Source organism: Ceratotherium simum, chromosome 21 (assembly GCF_057802395.1).
Source record: "Ceratotherium simum simum isolate JZ-2026a chromosome 21, ASM5780239v1, whole genome shotgun sequence".
Classification (NCBI taxonomy): domain Eukaryota; kingdom Metazoa; phylum Chordata; class Mammalia; order Perissodactyla; family Rhinocerotidae; genus Ceratotherium; species Ceratotherium simum.
The window spans coordinates 44,700,299-44,721,374 of NC_141920.1; the positions used below are offsets into that span (position 1 = coordinate 44,700,299).

Sequence of the window (21,076 nt, forward strand, 5' to 3'; positions counted from 1 at the left end):
GGGGGTGTGAGGTCATAATTTTTAATACATAAAGGATTCAGGGGGAAAAAAGCGACCCTCACCTTAATACAGCAACCATTTACATCTCTGTATGGCCTTTTCAAATTTCAATGATTATGGATGTGTAGGTTTTACTCAGTTGTACTCTAAATATTCATTCAACTTTTCTTAGTGTACTTCTTGCACCTCACTCTATCATTTATAATTTTCCACGTATTTACTTATCAATTTGTGGTTGGGGACTTAGGCTATTACTAGTTTCTTTTTAGTTTTGGCTGTTGCAATTCTAAATAATGCTGCTCTGAACATCTTGGGATTTGAACTTTGTCACAGACTGTATTCCCAAAAGTAGGATAACTAAATTTAAGGAGTGAACTTAATGCCTGGTTGAATAGTTTCAGACAGGAGGCCAAGAATTTAAACTGCAGATACTGATAGTAGAGTAATAGCTCCTACAGAACGGGGGCTGGGCTCAAGGGGTGCCCTTCCTCATTCTTCCATTTAAGTGAGAGGCAGTTAAAATAAAAATAGTTGAAAAATTAGTTCAAACTAAAAATAGTTGAGGAATAAATAATTCGCGCGGCCACTAGGAGCTGCCCTTCGGAGGCTGATGCTGTCAGTGGCCCCAAGCGACGGGGATCAAGAAGTAGGCGGATCGGCTACGCCCAAACGACAGAGTGGGATCAACAGCACCGCCCACCTCTCAACTCCCTCCATCCAGACTACCCCTCACCGCCGGGATCCGGAACCCCGTGTCGTTCCCGTCCCCGCCCACCAGGGGCAGCTAGGGACGCCCGTTCCCTTTCGGCTGGACTAAAGGAGGCCCTCCTTCTCCTCTTCCTCCGCCGGCCACCAGAACCCGGATAGGGACCCCCGGGGTACCTCCGGCGCCCGCAGCTAGGGAACGCACCTCTCACCGCCTCTGGCCTTTTCCTGCATCGCAGTCCGGGTTACCACAGACGCTGCGAGCCGCGCCCCGCCCACTGCGGGGCAGGTGATTGGTGGAAACCCGCTTCCTAGCAACCAGCTCCGCCCCTGCCGCTTGGCCAGGGCTCCTTTCCTAAGGCTTCACCGTAGGCATCCGGGAATATGCCTTCACAGAGGCTGGAGAGTGCTTAGAGGTGGAGTCCCAACTCAGAATGGGAAAGCCATGCTCGTTCATCTGAAAAGCACTGACATTGTGGAAAACAAGAAAAAGATGTTAGCGGCGCGGGCAAGGGAGGCGAAGCAGGCGCGGCTTGGCCACCTCAAGCCGACAGACAAGGAAGGACCGGCTGCGACACGAGGAAGAAGGCCCGTTGCCCGGGCCGGGTGCTGTCTTCGCTGGTTCCCGGGTTCTCCCGCTGGCTCTCCGACCGCTCCCTGCCTCTCCTCCCCCAGGGACCGGGAACTGCGCCCTCATGGCTGAGGTGAAGGTGAAGGTGCAGCCGCCCGACGCGGATCCGGTGGAAATAGAAAACAGGTAAACCACTGAGTGAGGCTCGGTTCCCGGCTCGGGAGCCCCCGCAGCCGGACCCATTCTCTTGGGAGCCTGGGTAGATACCAGAGCAAGTTCCGTGAGCGCGCAGGAAAGGGAGTGCGGGATTTGCCGCCCACCTCCACCCTCAGAGAGCAGAACTCTTAAGAAGTTCGAAACGGATTTGACAGTTTGCAACCTTGTGTAGCTGACCTTGCCCCGAGGCTGTTCGAAAAGTTGTGGTGATGCACTTCCTTCCTACATTAAGGTGATGGACGCTCAGAGAGGACTTGGCGTTTTTTCTGTAGTACCTGTGGATACGTGTTCTGATCCAGGATCGGTCTTGTAGCTAAGGGAACTCCCACGACAGAACGTTTGAGCAAAGTTAGGGTGCAGTTTGCGATTACGAAGCATCATAAGCCAAATGGTTTCGATGCAGTATTTAAGTCAAGATTTTAGGGCACCTAAAGGCTCTCCCAATTTTATATGCTCTATCCGTGTACTGCAATTTTTAGGTTACTACATAGTTTTAGAAGACCCCAACTTTCTCAAACTGTTAGGAATAAGACATATGATGATCTTATGACAAGGTGAAGATTCGGGCTTATTTTTGTTTGGTAGGGATAATTCCGAAAACAGGCCCCAACTGTGATGAATTGTCGTAACAAATCTTGGGCTTCCCATCAGAAGTGTCTGATTCGCCTCCTGCTTACAGACTTAACGGTTATCCAAGGCACTGTGTCTTAACTTTGTCATACTTGCTCCTTCTGAGAAAATTGAAGCCTCAGTTTTAATATTTTTTTCTGTTTTCATTTGACTTTGTTCTAATTTGAAGTTCCTATGGGTGAGGAAAAGAAATAGTTCCCTTAAATAACAATAATAATGTAAATGTGTATTTTGAAAGCATCTTCCTCAATTTCTAATATGCTTTGATTCAGAACCATCATAGAAACCCAGATTATCTGCCAAATGTGAAGAAAAGGCACAATTTCAAACTGTTTTGCTTGTATTTTTCTCCCACTGCCTCTTGAAATAGGTGAAAACATGAATAATATCATTAATGCCTTTGTTCCTAGAATTATAGAATTATGTCAGCAGTTCCCTCACGGAATCACAGACCAAGTAATTCAGAATGAAATGCCTCACATAGAAGCCCAGCAACGGGCAGTGGCCATCAATAGACTGTTGTCCATGGTAAGGTGAATCCAACTAGTTCACGTAATTATTTATATGTTATGATTGTCATTACTTCTATTATATAGTCATGAAACCATTCAAAAGTGTGTTAGGTTGTGACTTTGATAAGACTGCAAACTGGGAAACAGCTCAGATTGCCTAAACTGAGGAAAGAAGAAATAATTACACATCATTTTACAAGATGAATGAAATAAATGTATTTTGCTTTAACTGTTGTATTTATTAATCTGTCATTAAGAAACATAAGGACACATAAGCATAGTCTGTTCTTACCTTGTTTGCTTCCTACTGCTAGTGTTGGGCCATTCCCCATGAAATATTACCCTCCTGATTTTTCTGACAGTCATCACAGAGCCAGTTCATTAGGATATTACTCTCCACATTCTCACTCTGAGCATTTCAGGAGGCAAGAATGAGTCCGGTTGAATGTCAACAGTGCTGGGCCTCTGGGAGGAGGTGGGCTCAGCTCCCAGTGACACTGCATTGGGGTTTTTCAGTGACGCCCTCTACCTGCTCTTACCTCTTCTGTTCTCCTGGGGCCCTAATGTCATTCTCCTTCAACTGTCCAAACACATACCACCTATTGGTACTCCGTGCGCTAGATCTACCTATTTCTCTTTCCTTTCCCTCATCATCAAAATCCCCACATTCTGAGAGCATTTCAGTCTGGTTGTAGTAGCGATTAGGTAAAGGACCAAGGACTCATCTGAAGACTGATTTGCTTTTTAAGCTTTGTTGGATTTCTAAGGGCTCTGATATGGAGATTTGAGGACAGGTGAATCTTCTGTTAAACCACTCCCTTTAAGCTTCTAGCACAGAGGTTGGCAAACTTTTTCTATAAAGTGCCAGATAGTACATTTTTTTGGGTTTACCGACCATATGGTTTCTGTCACAACTACTCAACTTGGCAAGAAGTAGCTGTGGACCACATGTAAACACATGGGCATGGCTGTTTTCCAGTAAAACCTGATTTACAAAAACGCAGGGGGCGAGGTTGCCGACCTGTGTTTTAGCCCAAGGGAAAAAGGAATGTTGGTGATTTCTAGTCAGTTCCCTGTGGTGAAGGTCTTCAGCTCCAGGAAGGGTAGAGGGAGGGATACTGGAAGGATGTAGCAATGGAAGATGTTTTTTGTCTTTGGACCGCCCTTTCAGCCCTTTCCTTTCTGTCAGAATGATCCTCGGCACCTCCCTCTTTCACCACCTCTGCAGCCCCGCCTTCTGCCAGTCCTGTTGGCTGTAGGAAGTGGTGGAGCTGTTGAAGAATTTTAAGCAAGAAGTAATTGTTAATAAATCACAAAGTGTTGCTGATTTTAGCTCTTAAACAATTGTCAAATTTGTCCCCGCCCCCCCATTTCCATTCCTGTTGCCCTTGCATGTATTCAGACTCTTGGCTTTTACCTGGCCTATTACAGTGCATCCTAACTGACTTTCCTGGCTCCGTCTGCCTCAGAGCAGCCATCCTGTCTTAAATACAGATCTGAGCAAGTCACTTTCCCACCAAAAATTCTTTTCTCAACGCTAGAGATTCAAGTCCAAACTCCTGGGTTTACCACACTGAGCCCCTACCTTTCTCACCTGCCTCACCTTCCTTGACCACTCTGACTCAAAAGTTGTGTTTTAGAGGGAACAGATTGTTTTTGGGTCTCTGCCATATCATGCTATTTCATGTGTCAGGTGTTTTGCTCCTGCTGTCTTCCCTGCTTAGAAGGCTCTTCTTCTCTTTCTTCACAAACTAACTCCTCATTATCCTTCCAGACTCAGCTCTACTATCATTTCCAGGAAGCCTCCCTGACCCCCCAGGTTGGGCCAAAGCTTCTTCCCTGAGAGCGCATCCCACCCTTTACTTACCTCTATCTTAACGCCAACCAGATGGTATTGAAGCTAGCTGTGTGATTCTCTTTCAGAATTCATGTTTGTCCCCCCAAACACCTATCACAGTACAGGTGTTCAGTAAAGGTTCATAGCTGAATTAAACAACTAAATGAGCTGTCAAATTGAATTTTGTGGTTAGATTTTGCCACTTAGTGGGGTCTGGTGAGGGAGGGAGGGTATTGCTGTTCATCCATATGGAAACCCATTTCCAAGTCATGGGTCTGCCCAGTCTTAACTCATGGGAATGGAGCCTCTGTCAGTCATGGCTTCCCAGAACTGCCAGAAGTCCAGTGGTACAGATGTCTGGATGTATTCCTAAGTTCAGACCCAAGGAAATTCAGAAGCATGTCAGACATGGTTTATTTTACTTTTGATTTGTTATATAAAAACAAAGCAACTACAGACCTTTTATTCATTGGTTGACCTTTCTGCCTAATTTTCACGTAACACAGTAGAAATCATTCATATAAGTAAATGTCACTATTAACTTTGTGAATTTTATTTAGTCATCATGTTATAGAATATTTATGCATGTTTAGCCTTCATTTGAACTTCTTTATATAAATTATATTTTAATTTTTATTATATTTACATTATATATATTCATTGAATTTATTTAAATTTGAATATGGATTTTTATTTATTATTCTAAAGCTGCTTGTTTAAAATTCTTTATGCATTGATCATATAACCAAGCCAGGATCTAGCATATAGGAAATCGTCAGGTATTAATATTTTGGAAAATAATTAGATAAAGAGCTAAGTTTTGAAAAATACATTGCATGTGATGTGTAGGCAAAAACTTAAGTCTCAAGTGAGGAACTGACAGATAACTGTGGGAGGGAGGATATTTTAGTCTCTGTAAAATATTAAAGAATGCATTAAAATTTGTCGTTGGATTTGATGTATCTGCAAAATAATTCACTGCTATTTTCTGTAAAAAAAACTTTAGGGTCAGTTGGATCTCTTAAGGAGCAATACTGGCCTTCTGTATAGAATAAAGGATTCTCAGAATGCTGGGTAAGCATCGAATTTTTTTATTTTAAGAAAATTTTAATTACTACAAAAGTAATACATGTTTTGGGAAAAAACGCTAATATAGAATTGCATAGTGTAAACTTGTCTTGCATATCGTTCCTGCCTCCTATCATGAGTTCCATTTCCCAGAGATAACTGCTCTTATTTTTGGTATATATAAATATATATAGGTGATTATATATTTATATACTATATATTTATATATAATCTCTTTTCTTCTTTTTTTTTTAAACAAAAATGGGATCATGCTATCCATACTGTTTTGCAACTTGTTTTTTTCACTTACTGTATCTTGGACATCTTTTCATTCTGGTACATTCAGCCCTGTCTCATTCTTTTTAAGGTAAGCCCTTTTGGTAAATAAGTCAATGTGGTGACCTTGTCTGCTAATTCATTTAAGTAGTCATGTAGATTATTAGATTATCCTGTACCTCTTTGCCTCTTAATTCTGTCTTATTCCCCTGCAGTAAAATGAAAGGATCAGATAACCAAGAAAAGCTAGTATATCAAATCATAGAGGATGCAGGAAATAAAGGTAAGCATGTGAAGGAAGAAACAGAGAAAACATTGTCTTTAGGAAGGGACTGAGATCCTGGCTTCCCAGGGTTTAGCTCAGTGTGCAGAGTATGCTGCCATTTGTGTTAAAAGGAAAGGAAAACATGACATAAATATATAATGTACATATGCTTGTAGGACACCCAGAGGTGATGTCATTGTTGCCACAGAGGAGGCGGGAAATAGATGGCTGTGGGCAGGGATGGAAGGAAACTTCTGAATTCTGAACCACGTGAATGTATTCAAAATAAATAAATTAAAACTTAAGGGTTTTTTTAATTCTCACTTTCTAAACTTTGGAAGCCTTAGTTTCTTCATCTTAGCTGTAAATCGTGGATGATAAGGTCTCTCTGGTTTTTGCAAAAACCAGAGGGATGTCTAGTGCAGTGTGGTAGTGTCTGACAGAGGTGCCTCACAGCTATTGAGTTCCTCTCCTATCCCCACTGAAGAATTATATCTAAATTGCTGTTATTACAATTTAGGATCTATTTGAGTCATTGGTATTAGCTAACAATTATGATATAATCTGAAATCATATAATTCTAATATTTATTAGTTAGGAAGTTAAATTAACATTTTAAAAGTAGACATAAGAAAAAGTCATTCTCTATTTTTAAAAAATTCTTATCTCAGTACGCCTTTACATTGGGAAGAAAATAGGGCAAAATATTTTTACATAAAATTTCCCTTCCACATTTAACACTTATTTCCTTCTTGGAAAGAGAAATCATAGCTTCCTGCGCAGGGCTTTTAATGGCTAAAGAACCACAATCTTCCATTTTCCATCTCCCAAATATAGTGTATAAATAATGGATATCCATGCATTCAGAGTCTCACATAAAGGGTTTTTTGCTCTCTGTTGAGGACAGCAGCTAACGCTGGCCCAAACTTATGTTTGTTTTTCACATACACAATCTAAAGTGAAAATAACAGGAAACAGGCTTGGGGTGCAGGATGGGATGGAGGAGACAATATAAGTTAATTCAGTAACATTCAAGATTTTTCCTCCATTGTAAAAATGCCCTTTTCATCTGTTTGTTTGTTTTTTTTAATTTTTTGTTTATTGCAGTAACATTGGTTTATAACGTTGTATAAATTTCAGGTGTACATCATTATACTTCTATTTCTGCATAGATTACATCATGTTCACCACCCAAATGCTAATTACAACCCATCACCACACACATGTGCCTAATTATCCCTTTCACCCTCCTCCCTCCCCCCTCCCCCTCTGGTAACCACCAATCCAATCTCTGTCTCTATGTGTTTGTTTATTGTTGTTATTATCTACTACTTAATGAAGGAAGTCATACAGTATTTGACCTCCCTCTGACTTATTTCACTTTGCATAATACCCTCAATGTCCATCCATCTTGTCACAAATGGCTGGATTTCATCATTTCTTAAGGCTGAGTAGTATTCCATTGTGTATATATACCACATCTTCTTTATCCATTCGTCCCTTGATGGGCACTTAGGTTGCTTCCAAGTCTTGGCTATTGTGAATAACGCTGCAATGAACACAGGGGTGCATGTATCTTTACGCATTGGTGTTTTCAAGTTTTTTGGATAAATACCCAGCAGTGGAATAGCTGGATCATATGGTAGTTCTATCCTTGATTTTTTGAGGAATCTCCATACTGTTTTCCATAGTGGCTGCACCAGTTTGCACTCCCACCAGCAGTGTATGAGAGTTCCCTTCTCTCCACATCCTCTCCAACACATGTTGTTTCCTGTCTTGTTAATTATAGCCATTCTGACGGGCGTGAGGTGATATCTCATTGTAGTTTTGATTTGCATTTCCCTGATAGTTAATGATTTTGAACATCTTTTCATGTGCCTGTTGGCCATTTGTATATATTCTTTGGAGAAATGTCTGTTCAGGTCTTTTGCCCATTTTTTAATTGGGTTGTTAGTTTTTTTCTTATTGAGATGCATGAGTTCTTTATAATTTTGGAGATTAACCCCTTATCAGATGTATGGTTTGCAAATATCTTCTCCCAATTGTTAGGTTGTCTTTTTGTTTTGTTGATGGTTTCCTTTGCTGTGCAGAAGCTTTTTAGTTTGATGTAGTCCCATTTGTTTATTTTTTCTATTGTTTCTCTTGCCCGGTCAGACATGGTGCTTGAAAATATGTTGCTAAGACTGATGTCGAAGAGCGTACTGCTATGTTTTCTTCTAGGAGTTTCATAGTTTCAGGTCTTACATTCAAGTCTTTAATCCATTTGGAGTTAATTTTTGTGCATGGTGTGAGGTAAGGGTCTATTTTCATTATTTTGCATTTGGCTGTCCAGTTTTCCCAACACCATTTGTTGAAGAGACTTTCTTTTCTCCATTGTATGCTCTTGACTCCTTTGTCAAAGATTAACTGTCCATAGATGTGTGGGTTTATTTCTGGGCTTTCGATTCTATTCCATTGATCTGTGTGTCTGTTTTTGTGCCAGTACCATGCTGTTTTGGTTACTATAGCTTTGTAGTATATTTTGAAATCAGGGAGTGTGATACCTCCAGCTTTGTTCTTTTTTCTCAGGATTCCTTTAGCTATTTGGAGTCTTTTGTTGTTCCATATAAATTTTGGGATTCTTTGTTCTATTTCTGTGAAAAATGTTGTTGGAACTTTGATAGGGATTGCATTGCTTTAGGAAGTATGGACATCTTAACTATGTTAATTCTTCCAATCCAAGAGCATGGAATATCTTTCCATTTCTTTGTGTCTTCTTCAATTTCTTTCAGCAATGTTTTATAGTTTTCCGTGTACAGATCTTTCACCTCTTTGGTTAAGGTTATTCCTAGGTATTTTATTCTTTTTGTTGCAATTGTAAATGGGATTGTATTCCTAATTTCTCTTTCTGCGACTTCATTGTTAGTGTATAGAAATGCAACTGATTTTTGTATGTTGATTTTGTATCCTGCAACTTTACCTTATACGTTTATTACTTCTAAAAGTTTTCTGGTGGATTTTATAGGGTTTTCTATATATAAAATCATGTCATCTGCAAATAGTGACAGTTTCACTTCTTCCTTTCCAATTTGGATCCCTTTTATTTCTTTTTCTTGGCTGATTGCTCTGGCTAGGACTTCCAGTACTATGTTAAATAGGAGTGGTGACAGTGGGCATCCTTGTCTGGTTCCTGTTCTTAGAGGGATAGCTTTCAGTTTTTCACCATTGAGGATGATATTAGCTGTGGGTTTGTCATATATGGCCTTTATTATGTTGAGGTACTTTCCTTCTGTCCCCATTTTATTCAGAGTTTTAATCATAAATGGATGCTGTATCTTGTCAAATGCTTTCTATGCATCTATTGAGATGATCATGTGATTTTTATTCTTCATTTTATTAATGTGGTGTATTACGTTGATTGATTTGCGAATGTTGAACCATCCCTGCATACCTGGAATAAATCCCACTTGATCATGGTGTATAATCTTTTTAATGTATTGTTGTATGCGATTTGCTAGTATTTTGTTGAGGATTTTTGCATTGATGTTCATTAGTGATATTGGCCTGTAATTTTCTTTTTTTTGTGTTGTCCTTGTCTGGTTTTGGTATCAGGGTAATGTCAGCTTCGTGGAATGAGTTACGGAGCTTCCCCCCCTCCTCAATTTTTTGGAAGAGTTTGAGAAGGATAGGTATTAAGTCTTCTTTGAATGTTTGGTAGAATTCACCAGGGAAGCCGTCTGGTCCTGGACTTTTATTTTTGGGGAGGTTTTTGATTACTGTTTCGATCTCCTTACTGGTGATTGGTCTATTCAGATTCTCTACTTCTTCTTGATCCAGTTTTGGAAGGTTGTATGATTTTAAGAATTTATCCATTTCTTCCAGATTGTCGAATTGGTTGGCATATAGCTTTTCATAGTATTCTCTTATAATCTTTTGTATTTCTGAGGTGTCTGTTGTAATTTCTCCTCTTTCATTTCTGATTTTACTTATTTGTGCTTTCTCTCTTTTTTTCTTGGTGAGTCTAGCAGAAGGTTTGTCAATTTTATCTTTTCAAAGAACCAGCTCTTGGTTTTATTAATTTTTTCTATTGTTTTTTTGGTCTCTATTTCATTTATTTCTGCTCTGATTTTTATTATTTCCCTTCTTCTACTGATTTTGGGCTTTGTTCTTCTTTTTCCAGTTCCTTTAGGTTCATTGTTAGATTGTTTATTATTAGAGATTTTTCTTGTTTGTTGAGATAGGCCTGTATTGCTATAAACTTCCCTCTTAGAACCACTTTTGCTGTATCCCATGAATTCTGGCATGTCGTATTTTCATTTTCATTTCTCTCCAGGTATTTTTTGATTTCTTCTTTGATTTCTTCATTGACCCAGTCGTTGTTCAGTAGCATTTTGTTTAATCTCCACATATTTGTGGCTTTTCTGATTTTCTTCCTATAGTTGATTTCTAGTTTCATACCATTGTGGTCAGAAAAGATGCTTGGTATTATTTCAATCTTCTTAAATGTATGGAGACTTGTTTTGTGGCCTAATATGTGATCAATCCTGGAGAATGTTCCATGTGCATTTGAAAAGAACATGTATTCTTTGGTTTTTGGATGGAATGCTCTGTATATATCTACTAGGTCCATCTGTTCTAGTGTGTCATTTAAGGCCAGTGTTTCCTTATCGATCTTCTGTTTGGATGATCTATCCGTTGGTGTAAGTGGAGTGTTAAAGTCCCCTACTATTATTGTGTTACTGTCTATTTCTCTTTTTATATTTGTTAATAATTGCTTTATATATTTAGGTGCACCTACATTGCGTGCATAGATATTTACAAGTGTTATATCCTCTTGATGGATTGTTCCCTTGATCACTATGTAATGCCCGTCTTTGTCTCTTTTTACAGTTTTTGTTTTAAAGTCTGTTTTGTCTGATATGAGTACTGCTACCCCAGCTTTCTTTTCTTTGCCATTTGCATGGAGTATCTTTTTCCATCCCTTCACTTTCAGTTTGTGAGTGTCTTTAGGTCTGAAGTGTGTCTGTTGTATGCAGCATATATATGGGTCTTGTTTTTTTTATCCAATCAGCCACCCTATGCCTTTTAATTGGAGCATTTTATTTTATTTTATTTTATTTATTTATTTTTTAATTTTATTTATTTATTTTTCCCCGCAAAGCCCCAGTAGATAGTTGTATGTCATAGCCACACATCCTTCTAGTTGCTGTATGTGGGACATAGCCTCAGCATGGCGGGACAAGCGGTGCGTCGGTGCACGCCCGGGATCCGAACCCGGGCCGCCAGCAGCAGAGCGCATGCACTCAACCGCTAAGCCATGGGGCCAGCCCATAATTGGAGCATTTTAAACGTCCATTGACGTTTAAAGTATCTATTGATAAGTATGTACTTACTGCCATTTTTTAACGTTTTTTTTTCCTCAGTGTTTTAGTAGTCCTCTGTTCCTTTCTCCTTCTATACAGAACTGATGGTCTCTTTAGTTTGACCTCTGTCTGAAAGCTCTACTCTTTAACTCCCCTCCTCCCTCATTTTATGTTTTTGATATCCTATCTAACCTCTTTTTTGTGCATTTGTATCCATTACCCTCTTATCATGGAAATAGATAATTTTTCCTATTTGTGGTCTTCTCTTTTCCCCTTAAATCAGTCCCTTTAACATTTCTTGTAGCACTGGTTTCTTGGTGACAAACTCCTTTAATTTTTGCTTGTCTGGGAAATTTTTGATCTCTCCTTCCATTTTGAATGATAACCTTGCTGGGTAGAGTATTCTTGGCTGTAAGTTTTTTCCTTTTAGCACTTTAAATATATCGTGCCACTCTCTTCTAGCCTGTAAGGTTTCTGCTGAGAAGTCAGCTGATAGCCTTATGGGGTTTCCTTTGTATTTAACTTGTCTTTCTCTTGCGGCTTTTAGGATTCTCTCTTTATCTTTAATTCTGGACATTTTGATTATGATGTGTCTTGGTGTGGGCCTCTTTGGGTTTATCTTGTTTGGGGCTCTCTGTGCTTCCTGTACCTGGATGTCTGTCTCCTTCCTTAGGTTAGGGAAGTTTTCATTTAGTATTTCTTGAAATAGATTCTTTCCTTTGTATTTAACTTGTCTTTCTCTTGCGGCTTTTAGGATTCTCTCTTTATCTTTAATTCTGGACATTTTGATTATGATGTGTCTTGGTGTGGGCCTCTTTGGGTTTATCTTGTTTGGGGCTCTCTGTGCTTCCTGTACCTGGATGTCTGTCTCCTTCCTTAGGTTAGGGAAGTTTTCATTTAGTATTTCTTGAAATAGATTCTCTGCCCCTTTGTCTCGCTCGTCTCCTTCCGGGACACCTATAACACGGATGTTAGTGTGGTTCATGTTGTCCCAGAGGTCCCTTAGACTGTCCTCACTCTTTTTAATTCTTTTCTCTTTTACATGTTCAGCTTGGGTAATTTCTTCTAGTCTTTCGTCCAGTTCGCAGATCCGTTCTTCTGTATCCTCTACTCTGCTTTTGAGTCCGTCTAGTGAATTTTTCATTTCCAGTATTGTATTCTTCATTTCTGATTGGTTCTTTTTTATGTCTTCCATTTCTTTGTTGACATTCTCACTGAGTTCATCTATTCTTCTCCCCAGATCAGTGAGCATCCTTAACACTCTTAGTTTGAACTCTGTCAGGTAGGTTGCTCATTTCTGTTTCACTTAGTTCCTTTTCTGGGGTTTTGTCCTGTTCTCTTACTTGGAATGTATTCCATTGCCTCCTCATTTTGCCTCTTTCCCTGTGCTTGTGTCTGTGTATTAGGTAGGTCAGCTACCTCTCCTGCTCTTGGATAGGTGACCTTATATAAGTGATGCCTTAGCAGGCCTGCAGTGTGCTTCTCTCAGTTCTCAATGTTCCAGGGGTGAGCCCTATGTGGGCTACGTGTGTCCTTCTGTTGTGGCCTGTTTGTTCTCCCTGTAGGTGCCCAGGGAGGCCGAGTTATGCTCCTGGCCAGCTGTTGTAATGCTCAGCTGCTTGTAGTTGTTGTGGGCCCTTCAGTCTCTTTATCAGGTGTGGGGAGCCCCAGCACAGTTGGCTGCAAGTTCTAATACCACATTTGTGTTTCAGTATTTCTTTTAAGTGAGTAGGCCCCCAGCGTAGCAGGTTGTTAGGCTCAGGGCCTTACAACTGCTATAAGCCTCCAGCCTTTAGGTCTCTTGTCAGCTCTCTGAGGATTGCAGCTGGCGGAGCTGGCCTCAGGCACGGGAGCACCCAATTGTTTCAGGCTTTGGAAGGTGGGGCAAACCCCCTATGTGGGTCTTTGAGAAGCACAAGTCTTCTGCAGCTGACAAGCCCTGCCACCCACAGGTCCACACACACAGTCAACACAGTCCTGCCCCGTGTGTGTGCCCCGACCTCCTGAAGTGGACCCAGTCTCTCCACGGCAGGAGCCCCACACACTCCACCACCGCCCCACACTCTCCACCCACTCCTGTGCACACCCTGCCTCTCTGAAGTATGCTCAGTTGCCAGGCTGCAGAGAATCCAGTCACCAATCTACGCGGGCCCACCAGTTGCCTGAGGGCTTGTTGTTGGGTGGGGCCAGTCTCTAGGGTGGGCTGCCTGCCCTGGCTGAGCTGGATCAAATTGGTGCTCTACTGGGTGGGGCAGACCTGGGCTAACAGTCCCCAGGGAGAATTCCAATGGCGTCTGTGTCAGTACACCCACACCAGGCCACAACAATGGCCGCCGCCAATGTCCTAGTCCCTGGAGAGGTCTCACCTCTCACTGCAGTGCACTCAGAGTCTATCAGGTGAGTCTCTTTTCACCAAAGCACCTTTCTTTGTGCACCTTTCTTTCTGGTGATTTTAGGTTGCTTTCTGAAACGGGTGAGTTTGCGCATGGGTCCTTTAAGAGCCGGTTTTAATTTCTTTGTGAACCAGCTTTTCTGGCGGTACTCCCCAATGTTTTAGTAGCAGGCAAAGTCATATATCATTCCACTCGTCTCGATTGTGGTGGGTCCACAAAATGCCCACAGCAGGGGCGCTCCCTGGCTCAGGGCCCCGCGCTTCCAGGGAGGCTGCGAACCTGTGGGCGGCTCCCAGGTGGCTGTGAAGCACTGCAGCTTGTGAAGGCGGCATTTTCCCTCTCCCGAAGGGAGCTTCTGCCTCTTCCACCTCAATTAGGATTGTCCGTTGTTGCAGGAGTTCCTCTCATCCAGTTTTCAGTTCTGTCTCGGGGGTAATTTTTCCACGAGTAGTTGTAAATTGGCTGTGTCCGCGGGAGGAAGTGAGTTCAGAGTCTGCTTACGCCGCCATCTTCTCATCTGTTTTTTAAAAGGTGCCACACTAGGATTTCAACTATACTCTAGGAATATATGCATATATATATTTTGTTAGTTTTGGAATGAGAAATAAGCAATGAGATATAAACACAAATCCTTTAGTGTTCATTTATTTTACTTTACTTTCTTATAGGAATATGGAGCAGAGATATCCGATACAAGAGTAACTTGCCATTAACAGAAATTAACAAAATTCTAAAGAACTTGGAAAGTAAAAAGCTTATCAAAGCTGTTAAGTCTGTGGCAGTGAGTAGTTTTCTCTTTTCTTCCCCCAGATGTTCTCTTTACATATATTGCTCCAAGTATATTTCAAGTTTTTATTGTTGTTTAAGCTATGTCGTGATTTAAAACAACTGGTCAGGGCCGGCTCCGTGGCTTGGCGGTTGAGTGCGCGCGTTCCGCTGCTGGCGGCCCGGGTGCGGATCCCGGGCGCGCACGGACGCACCGCTTCTCTGGCCGTGCTGGGCCCGCGTCCCACATACAGCAACTAGAAGGATGGGCAACTATGACATATAACTATCTACTGGGGCTTTGGGGGGAAAAAAATAAATAAATAAAAATCTTTAAAACAACTGGTCAAAAAAGATATTTAAAAATTTAGCTCAGATTGGTTTGGAGATGCTGCTGAGATGTGTCACTGCCTAGTTAACTCTTAGTGTCTTACCCACTCAAAAATCTAAAACTACTTGACTGTCTTCAGTAAAGAATTTTTGGAATCATGAACATTTTTCCTGGATTTTGTGGTGAGATAATTTACTTCATCCTGGCATACTAGATTACTCATTCAGCAAATACCTGTTTTTCCTTTGCTGTGTGCCAGGTGCTGTTCTGGGTGCTTAGGATACATTAGTGACCAAGTCAGAGAAAGATCTCTGCTCTGGTGGAGCGTCTGTTCCAGCAAATGGTGTTTTGCCTCTTCCTTACCCCACCCTACCCCTGTCACATCCTTCAGGGGCTCCACGCTCCAGAGCTGGCTCCCTCAGGGACACCTGCGCTGACCTCACTGGTTTAGGCACTAGAAAAGCTGAGACTCCCCTAGACTAACGTTTGCTTGAACACAGATTTCAGCATATGAGAACCTGATGTTCGTCAGTGATTTTATTTTTTTTATTTTTTATTTTTTTTAAATAATTTTATTTATTTATTTTTCCCCCCAAAGCCCCAGTAGATAGTTGTACGTCATAGCTGCACATCCTTCTAGTTGCTGTACATGGGACACAACCTCAGCGTGGCCGGAGAAGTGGTGCGTCGGTGCACGCCCGGGATCCGAACCCGGGCCGCCAGCAGCGGAGCGCGCGCACTTAACTGCTAAGCCACAGGGCCGGCCCTCGTCAGTGATTTTATTTATCAAATTATATTTATATCATACCACTCCATAATTTAGAATATTATTTCTTGTGCACATTTTTAATGGATAGTTTCAAATATATACAAAAGTAGAGAAAATAATATAATGTATCCCCACGTACCGGTACATCACCTAGCTTCATTTTGCCAATCTTCCTTTTACATCTTTATTTTTAATAACAGCTTTATTGAGATATACAGTCATGCGCCACATAATGATGTTTTAGTCAGCGAAAACTGCATATACGATGGTGGTCCCCCAAGAGCAATACCATATAGCCTAGGTGTGTAGTAGGCTATACCATCCAGGTTTGTGTAAGTACACTCTATGATGTTTGCATGACGACGAAATTGCCTGATGACACCTTTCTCAGAACATATCCCTGTCGTTAAGTGACACATGACTGTAATTCACATACCATAAAATTTATCCTTTTAGAGTTGTACAACCGTCATGCTATTCTAATTTTTGGACATTTTCATCACCCCAAAACGTGACCCCACTAGCAGTCACTCCCCAGCCTCCCTGCCCCCAGGCCCTGACAACCACTAATGTACTTTTTGTGTCTATAGATTTGCCTATTCTGTATATGTCATATAAATGGAGTCATACAATATGTGGTCTTTTGTGTTTGGCTTCTTTCACTTAGCATGATGTTTTCAAGGTTTTAAATAAAGTAGTATTAGATTGTAACCCAAAGTAAAAAATAAATATTCATGAGTCCATACTGATATAGATAAGTGTTTGGATAAATAAATAAATGGGGGAGAATAGACATCCTGTGCAGAAGAATTCCAAATAAGTTATATACACGCTCCACCCTCAAGGAAGTGGAGCATAACTCCTACACCTTAAGGTGGGCTGTGCATAGTGACTTCTTTCCACATATGGAAAGGGCAGGGGGAAAGTAACTTTACAGTGGAGAAAACTGAGAAATACCACCTCAAGCCAGGTGATCAAGGTTGACGTAAACGTCAATATGACGTTGATAAGTCATATTGATGACAATCAATCATCATTTGGTGATGATCAAGTACCCTTGATGTGATGTGATGAAAGCATTTTACCTCTGTGGTCTTTTTTTCCTGTCTAATCATGAGAAGAACATCAGACAAATCCCAATTAAGGGACATCCTACAAAATACCTGACCAGTAATTCTCCAAAATGGCAAGTTCATCAATAACAAGGAAAGTCTGAGAAACTGTCATGACCAAAAGTTTCCTCAGGAGACATGACAACTAAGTGTAATGTGGTATCCTGGATAGGATCCTGGACCAGACAAGGGACATTAGGGGAAAAAAAGACAAAATCTGAGTAAAGTATAGACTTTAGTTAATAATAACATATCAGTGTTGGTTCATTCATTGTAACAAATGTACGCTCATAATGTCAGATGTCACTAATAAGGGAAGCTGAGCATAAGGTAAATGGCAACTCGGTGTCATTTTCACAATAATTCTATAAATCTAAAACTGCTCTAAAATACGAAGTTTGGGGTTTTTTTTTAATTTTAGTTTTGGAAGACTGTTATCTTATAACCACATCTGCTGTGCATATTTTTTCCTAGGCCTCAAAAAAGAAGGTGTATATGCTCTATAACCTGCAGCCAGACCGGTCTGTGACTGGTGGAGCCTGGTACAGTGACCAGGATTTTGAATCTGAATTTGTAGAGGTGCTTAACCAACAGTGTTTTAAATTCCTACAGACCAAGGTGAGGCACAATTGAGGAAACATCAATACAAATCTTTTTTTTTAAGTTTCTTCATAAAGAATGTTTAATCTTGTATATCATATTTTATAGAAATTGAAAATATTGAAATTGCTAATTTTTACTAAACAAAATATGTTCTACTGTTGATTTCACTCTGCATAAATTGTATTCAGAAAACACCAATATTCTTGCCGAGATTTATCTTTCTACCCTTATAGGCAGAAACAGCACGAGAAAGCAAACAGAATCCGATGATACAAAGAAATAGTTCATTTGCTTCATCACATGAAGTGTGGAAATATATCTGTGAATTGGGGATCAGTAAGGTTGGAACCCAGTTTCTAATTTTCGTCTTATTTTTTAAAACTTATTCGTCATCATAGGGGTATAGTTTTCAATGTATTCCAAACCTGTTTGACCCAGACCCTTTCTTCAGGTGATACCTGTGAACATTCTGCAGAACCCACTTTGAGAAAGTACTGTCCTAAGCCAGTTAGGCAAAGACGGTCATTGCCATCGGGCGCTGTCTGAACTGTATGTACTTGAGCCTGGGATATAGAGCAGTAGAGTGGAGGCCTGGCAGTGCATTTCACTACCAAATTCAAAAGTCTCTTCTGACAAGTTCTTGACTTTATCAGGGACATTTCAGCCTATGTGCCAAACATCGGTCATCACATCAGTTGTCATTTATTGGTATTTTCCTACTTATAACATGTAAGTGGTGTAATCAGCATATTCTTTTGAAGACCTATACCTAAGGCCACTGTACTGGCTGCTTTTCACAGTTGGAGAAGAGACTAAAAGGGCCTCTTGGACAAGCCATTTTCATTTCCTGGGTTTCTCATTTATAAAAAACTAGGAATTTGGACTCTTTGATGTCTAACATACCTTTCTGCTCAAGTATTTTATAAATCTCCATCAATTTATTACCAAAGAAATGTTACTTTACAAGAATTCTAGGTTTTACTTAGGAGGGTGAAGACATCAGAAAGTGTCAAACTCAGCCTGAGGTTAGAGTTCTGTCCCCTATATTTCAGTGGTTGTGCTAACTTGGGCCGTTGTTCAACCTCCTCGTGCTTTTGATTACTCTCCAGCAGAATGCTTCCCCATTTCACCAAGGAATTGTGAACCTTTACTGTTTAAAACCCCCTCCAAAAAGGATGTCTCCCTGTCCTTTTGGTGTCCTTTCTCATGTATCCCCCTTTTTAGGTAGAGTTGTCCATGGAGGACATTGAAACCATCTTGAATACGCTCATTTATGATGGGAAAGTGGAGATGACTATCATTGCTGCAAAAGAAGGCACAGTTGGCAGTGTAGACGGACACATGAAACTGTATAGGGCAGTCAATCCAATCATCCCACCCACAGGTTTGGTCCGGGCCCCCTGTGGACTCTGCCCGGTGAGTTAAAGTGGCTTCACTTTACACTTGACTGCCACCAAATACAAATGCCACATAATGTACCAGCAGGGACTCTCCAGTTTTCTCAGACTCTCAGGGTGGACCAAGAGCTGCTCAAACCTCCATATAATCTTAATAATGGACCTTTAGAGAATAAACCTTTGCCTTACATTCTTTCTTAGAATAACCAGGTTAAGGGAATTTGTGTGCTCTGCTCTTGGCCCTGAAATGGACAATTTTTGATGAGAGAGAATCATTTAACCTAGAGATTTATTGAGAACCTACCATGGGCCAGACATGTTCCTGATGATTTTCATGTTGTCTCATTTAATCCTTTTTTTTTTTTTTTTTTTGTGAGGAGATTGGCCCTGAGCTAACATCTGTTGCTAATCCTCCTTTTTTTTTTTTGCTCGAGGAAGATTGTCCCTGAGCTAACATCTGTGCCAATCTTCCTCTATTTTGTATGTGGGATGCCACCATAGCATGGCTTGATGAGCGGTGTGTAGGTCCGTGTCTGGGATCCAAACCCACGAACCCCAGGCCACTGAAGCGGAGTGTGCAAACTTAACCACTATGCCACCGGGCCAGCCCCTCATTTAATCCTTCTTATGTCCCTTGGAGCTAGTGGTGTTTCCCTTCAGCATGAGGGAACTTGGGCTAAGGAAGGACCTAAGAGCATACAGCTTAGAAGTAACAACCAGGATTCAAACCCAGGGATTATGTTCTTTTCCCTGCTGTATGCCCCAGCACTCATTTGTTCATTCCCAGATAGTTTATGAGTGCCAACTGTGTACTGTAAGCACTGTCCCAGCTCTCACGGCATTTATATTCTTGGGCTGCTAATCTATGTTTTATTTCATTATACTGGCCCTTGTCTACATGACTAAGCCCTCTAGGCTCTGGTTTCAACTCCTAGAAAAAAGGCTAGCATATTGGGAATTCTATTTAGCACCCTTCACAAAAAGGAAGGTAGCTAAACATGAAATATTTGGTTAGTCAAAATGAAGTCATTCATATGTATAGATCTCCCTTTCTGTATTCCTCTGTTGCCTGCTGAGAACCTTTTGCCCAGTGGGCAGGTGAACATGGTCATCTTAATGCTACAGTTAAAGGTCTCATTAACTATCTTGAGGATCACAGATCAAGTCTTATTATAGTAGGATCTTAAATACAGTCCTAATCTCTTTCAATTTGAAAATTTTGTTTTCAATATTGCTTTAAATAAACAGTTGGGTCTTGGATACTTTGTTAACAGAAATTTTAGTTGTAGTTGACATTTAAGACCTTAACTATAATATAATAATTTTAAAACTTCAGTTTGAATATAAACTTTTTTCTTTTTTAAAGGTTTTTGATGACTGCCATGAAGGTGGTGAGATTTCACCATCTAATTGTATTTACATGACAGAGTGGCTCGAATTTTAATAGAGAGCTATGAACTTTACTGACATTTTGCAAATGAAGTTACTTCAGGAGCAAATAATTTAATTCATGATGGAACATCAAATTCCCAGGAAAGCCAACTTCACAATAATGGATACAGACTTGCTGCTCTGAAAATATATTTTATTATCTATGAAGACTAAATTTATATTGGTAGAGTAGCCAACAGACTATGAAGCAGGTAAGGTTAGTAGTGAAATCCACTCTTAAATAAATAAAATACTTTGAAGTTCTGGAGGACCACCTTCTGAAGCTTTCACGACTTTTGATGTTTCAAGGAAAAAGAAACCAACAAATCCATGTTTACCAAGTACTATGACAATGGCTAGAGCTTAAAAATGCCCATTATGAGATATTTATTAAGGTCTTCATTGGAAATTTTTTATATCTGGTTCACTATCACCATTTCTGTTTTCTATTTTCTCAATGGTTTCATTGAGAAGAAATTAAAAGTGGCAAAGGCAGGAATTGCAGGAGAGTATACACAAACTTGGGGCATGACTGGGGAGGAAGTGGAACATCCCTTTTCCACACACTATTAATTCCTTTTTATGTCAGAAATATTCTTTCAGAAGATTATGTCACTGTACTTACCTCAAACGCAAATGATGACTATTGTCAAGGATATGTTTTCAGTGCATAAATATTATCATTCTCATCCTAAAGTGAGTATTTTTCACTGGTCCTTCTTTGTTAAAGTCTTACAAGTTTCACTCTGTGGCTCAGTTGTATTATTTGCTGGAATTCTCCCCTAGATTCTTATTATTTAATAAAAATGAAAACTAAAAATAGTCCATTTCCCTCCATTCACAGGTGTTGAGG

The 21,076-nt window shown here is 40.4% G+C and overlaps 2 protein-coding genes across 2 annotated transcripts in view; one reads left to right on the plus strand and one right to left on the minus strand.

The window, feature by feature from the left end:
* The window catches only part of DZANK1 (double zinc ribbon and ankyrin repeat domains 1), a 92,567-nt gene extending 91,587 nt beyond the window's left edge, over nucleotides 1–980 (minus strand). The window contains exon 1 of the mRNA XM_087445661.1: nucleotides 911–980. The gene's annotated coding sequence lies outside the window, so the exon portion shown is untranslated. The remainder of the gene's footprint in view (nucleotides 1–910) is intronic.
* A 156-nt stretch (nucleotides 981–1,136) lies between these two features.
* On the plus strand, nucleotides 1,137–21,045 carry POLR3F (RNA polymerase III subunit F). The gene is made up of 9 exons (XM_004433716.3): nucleotides 1,137–1,462; nucleotides 2,533–2,650; nucleotides 5,478–5,545; nucleotides 6,031–6,098; nucleotides 14,484–14,596; nucleotides 17,267–17,410; nucleotides 17,629–17,736; nucleotides 18,620–18,811; nucleotides 20,159–21,045. Exons 1-9 carry the CDS (start codon nucleotides 1,401–1,403, stop codon nucleotides 20,234–20,236), a joined length of 951 nt encoding a protein of 316 aa, XP_004433773.1. The 5' UTR covers nucleotides 1,137–1,400; the 3' UTR covers nucleotides 20,237–21,045.
* The last annotated feature ends 31 nt before the right edge of the window (nucleotides 21,046–21,076 follow it).

Bases quoted from the DNA above. Each gene is read 5' to 3' on its own strand.
- POLR3F (XM_004433716.3), top strand. From the start codon at position 1,401: ATGGCTGAGGTGAAGGTGAAGGTGCAGCCGCCCGACGCGGATCCGGTG. The intron at 1,463-2,532 runs GTAAACCACTGA...CTTTGTTCCTAG, and splicing joins CCGGTGGAAATAGAAAACAG to AATTATAGAATTATGTCAGC. The intron at 17,411-17,628 runs GTGAGGCACAAT...CTACCCTTATAG, and splicing joins TTAAATTCCTACAGACCAAG to GCAGAAACAGCACGAGAAAG.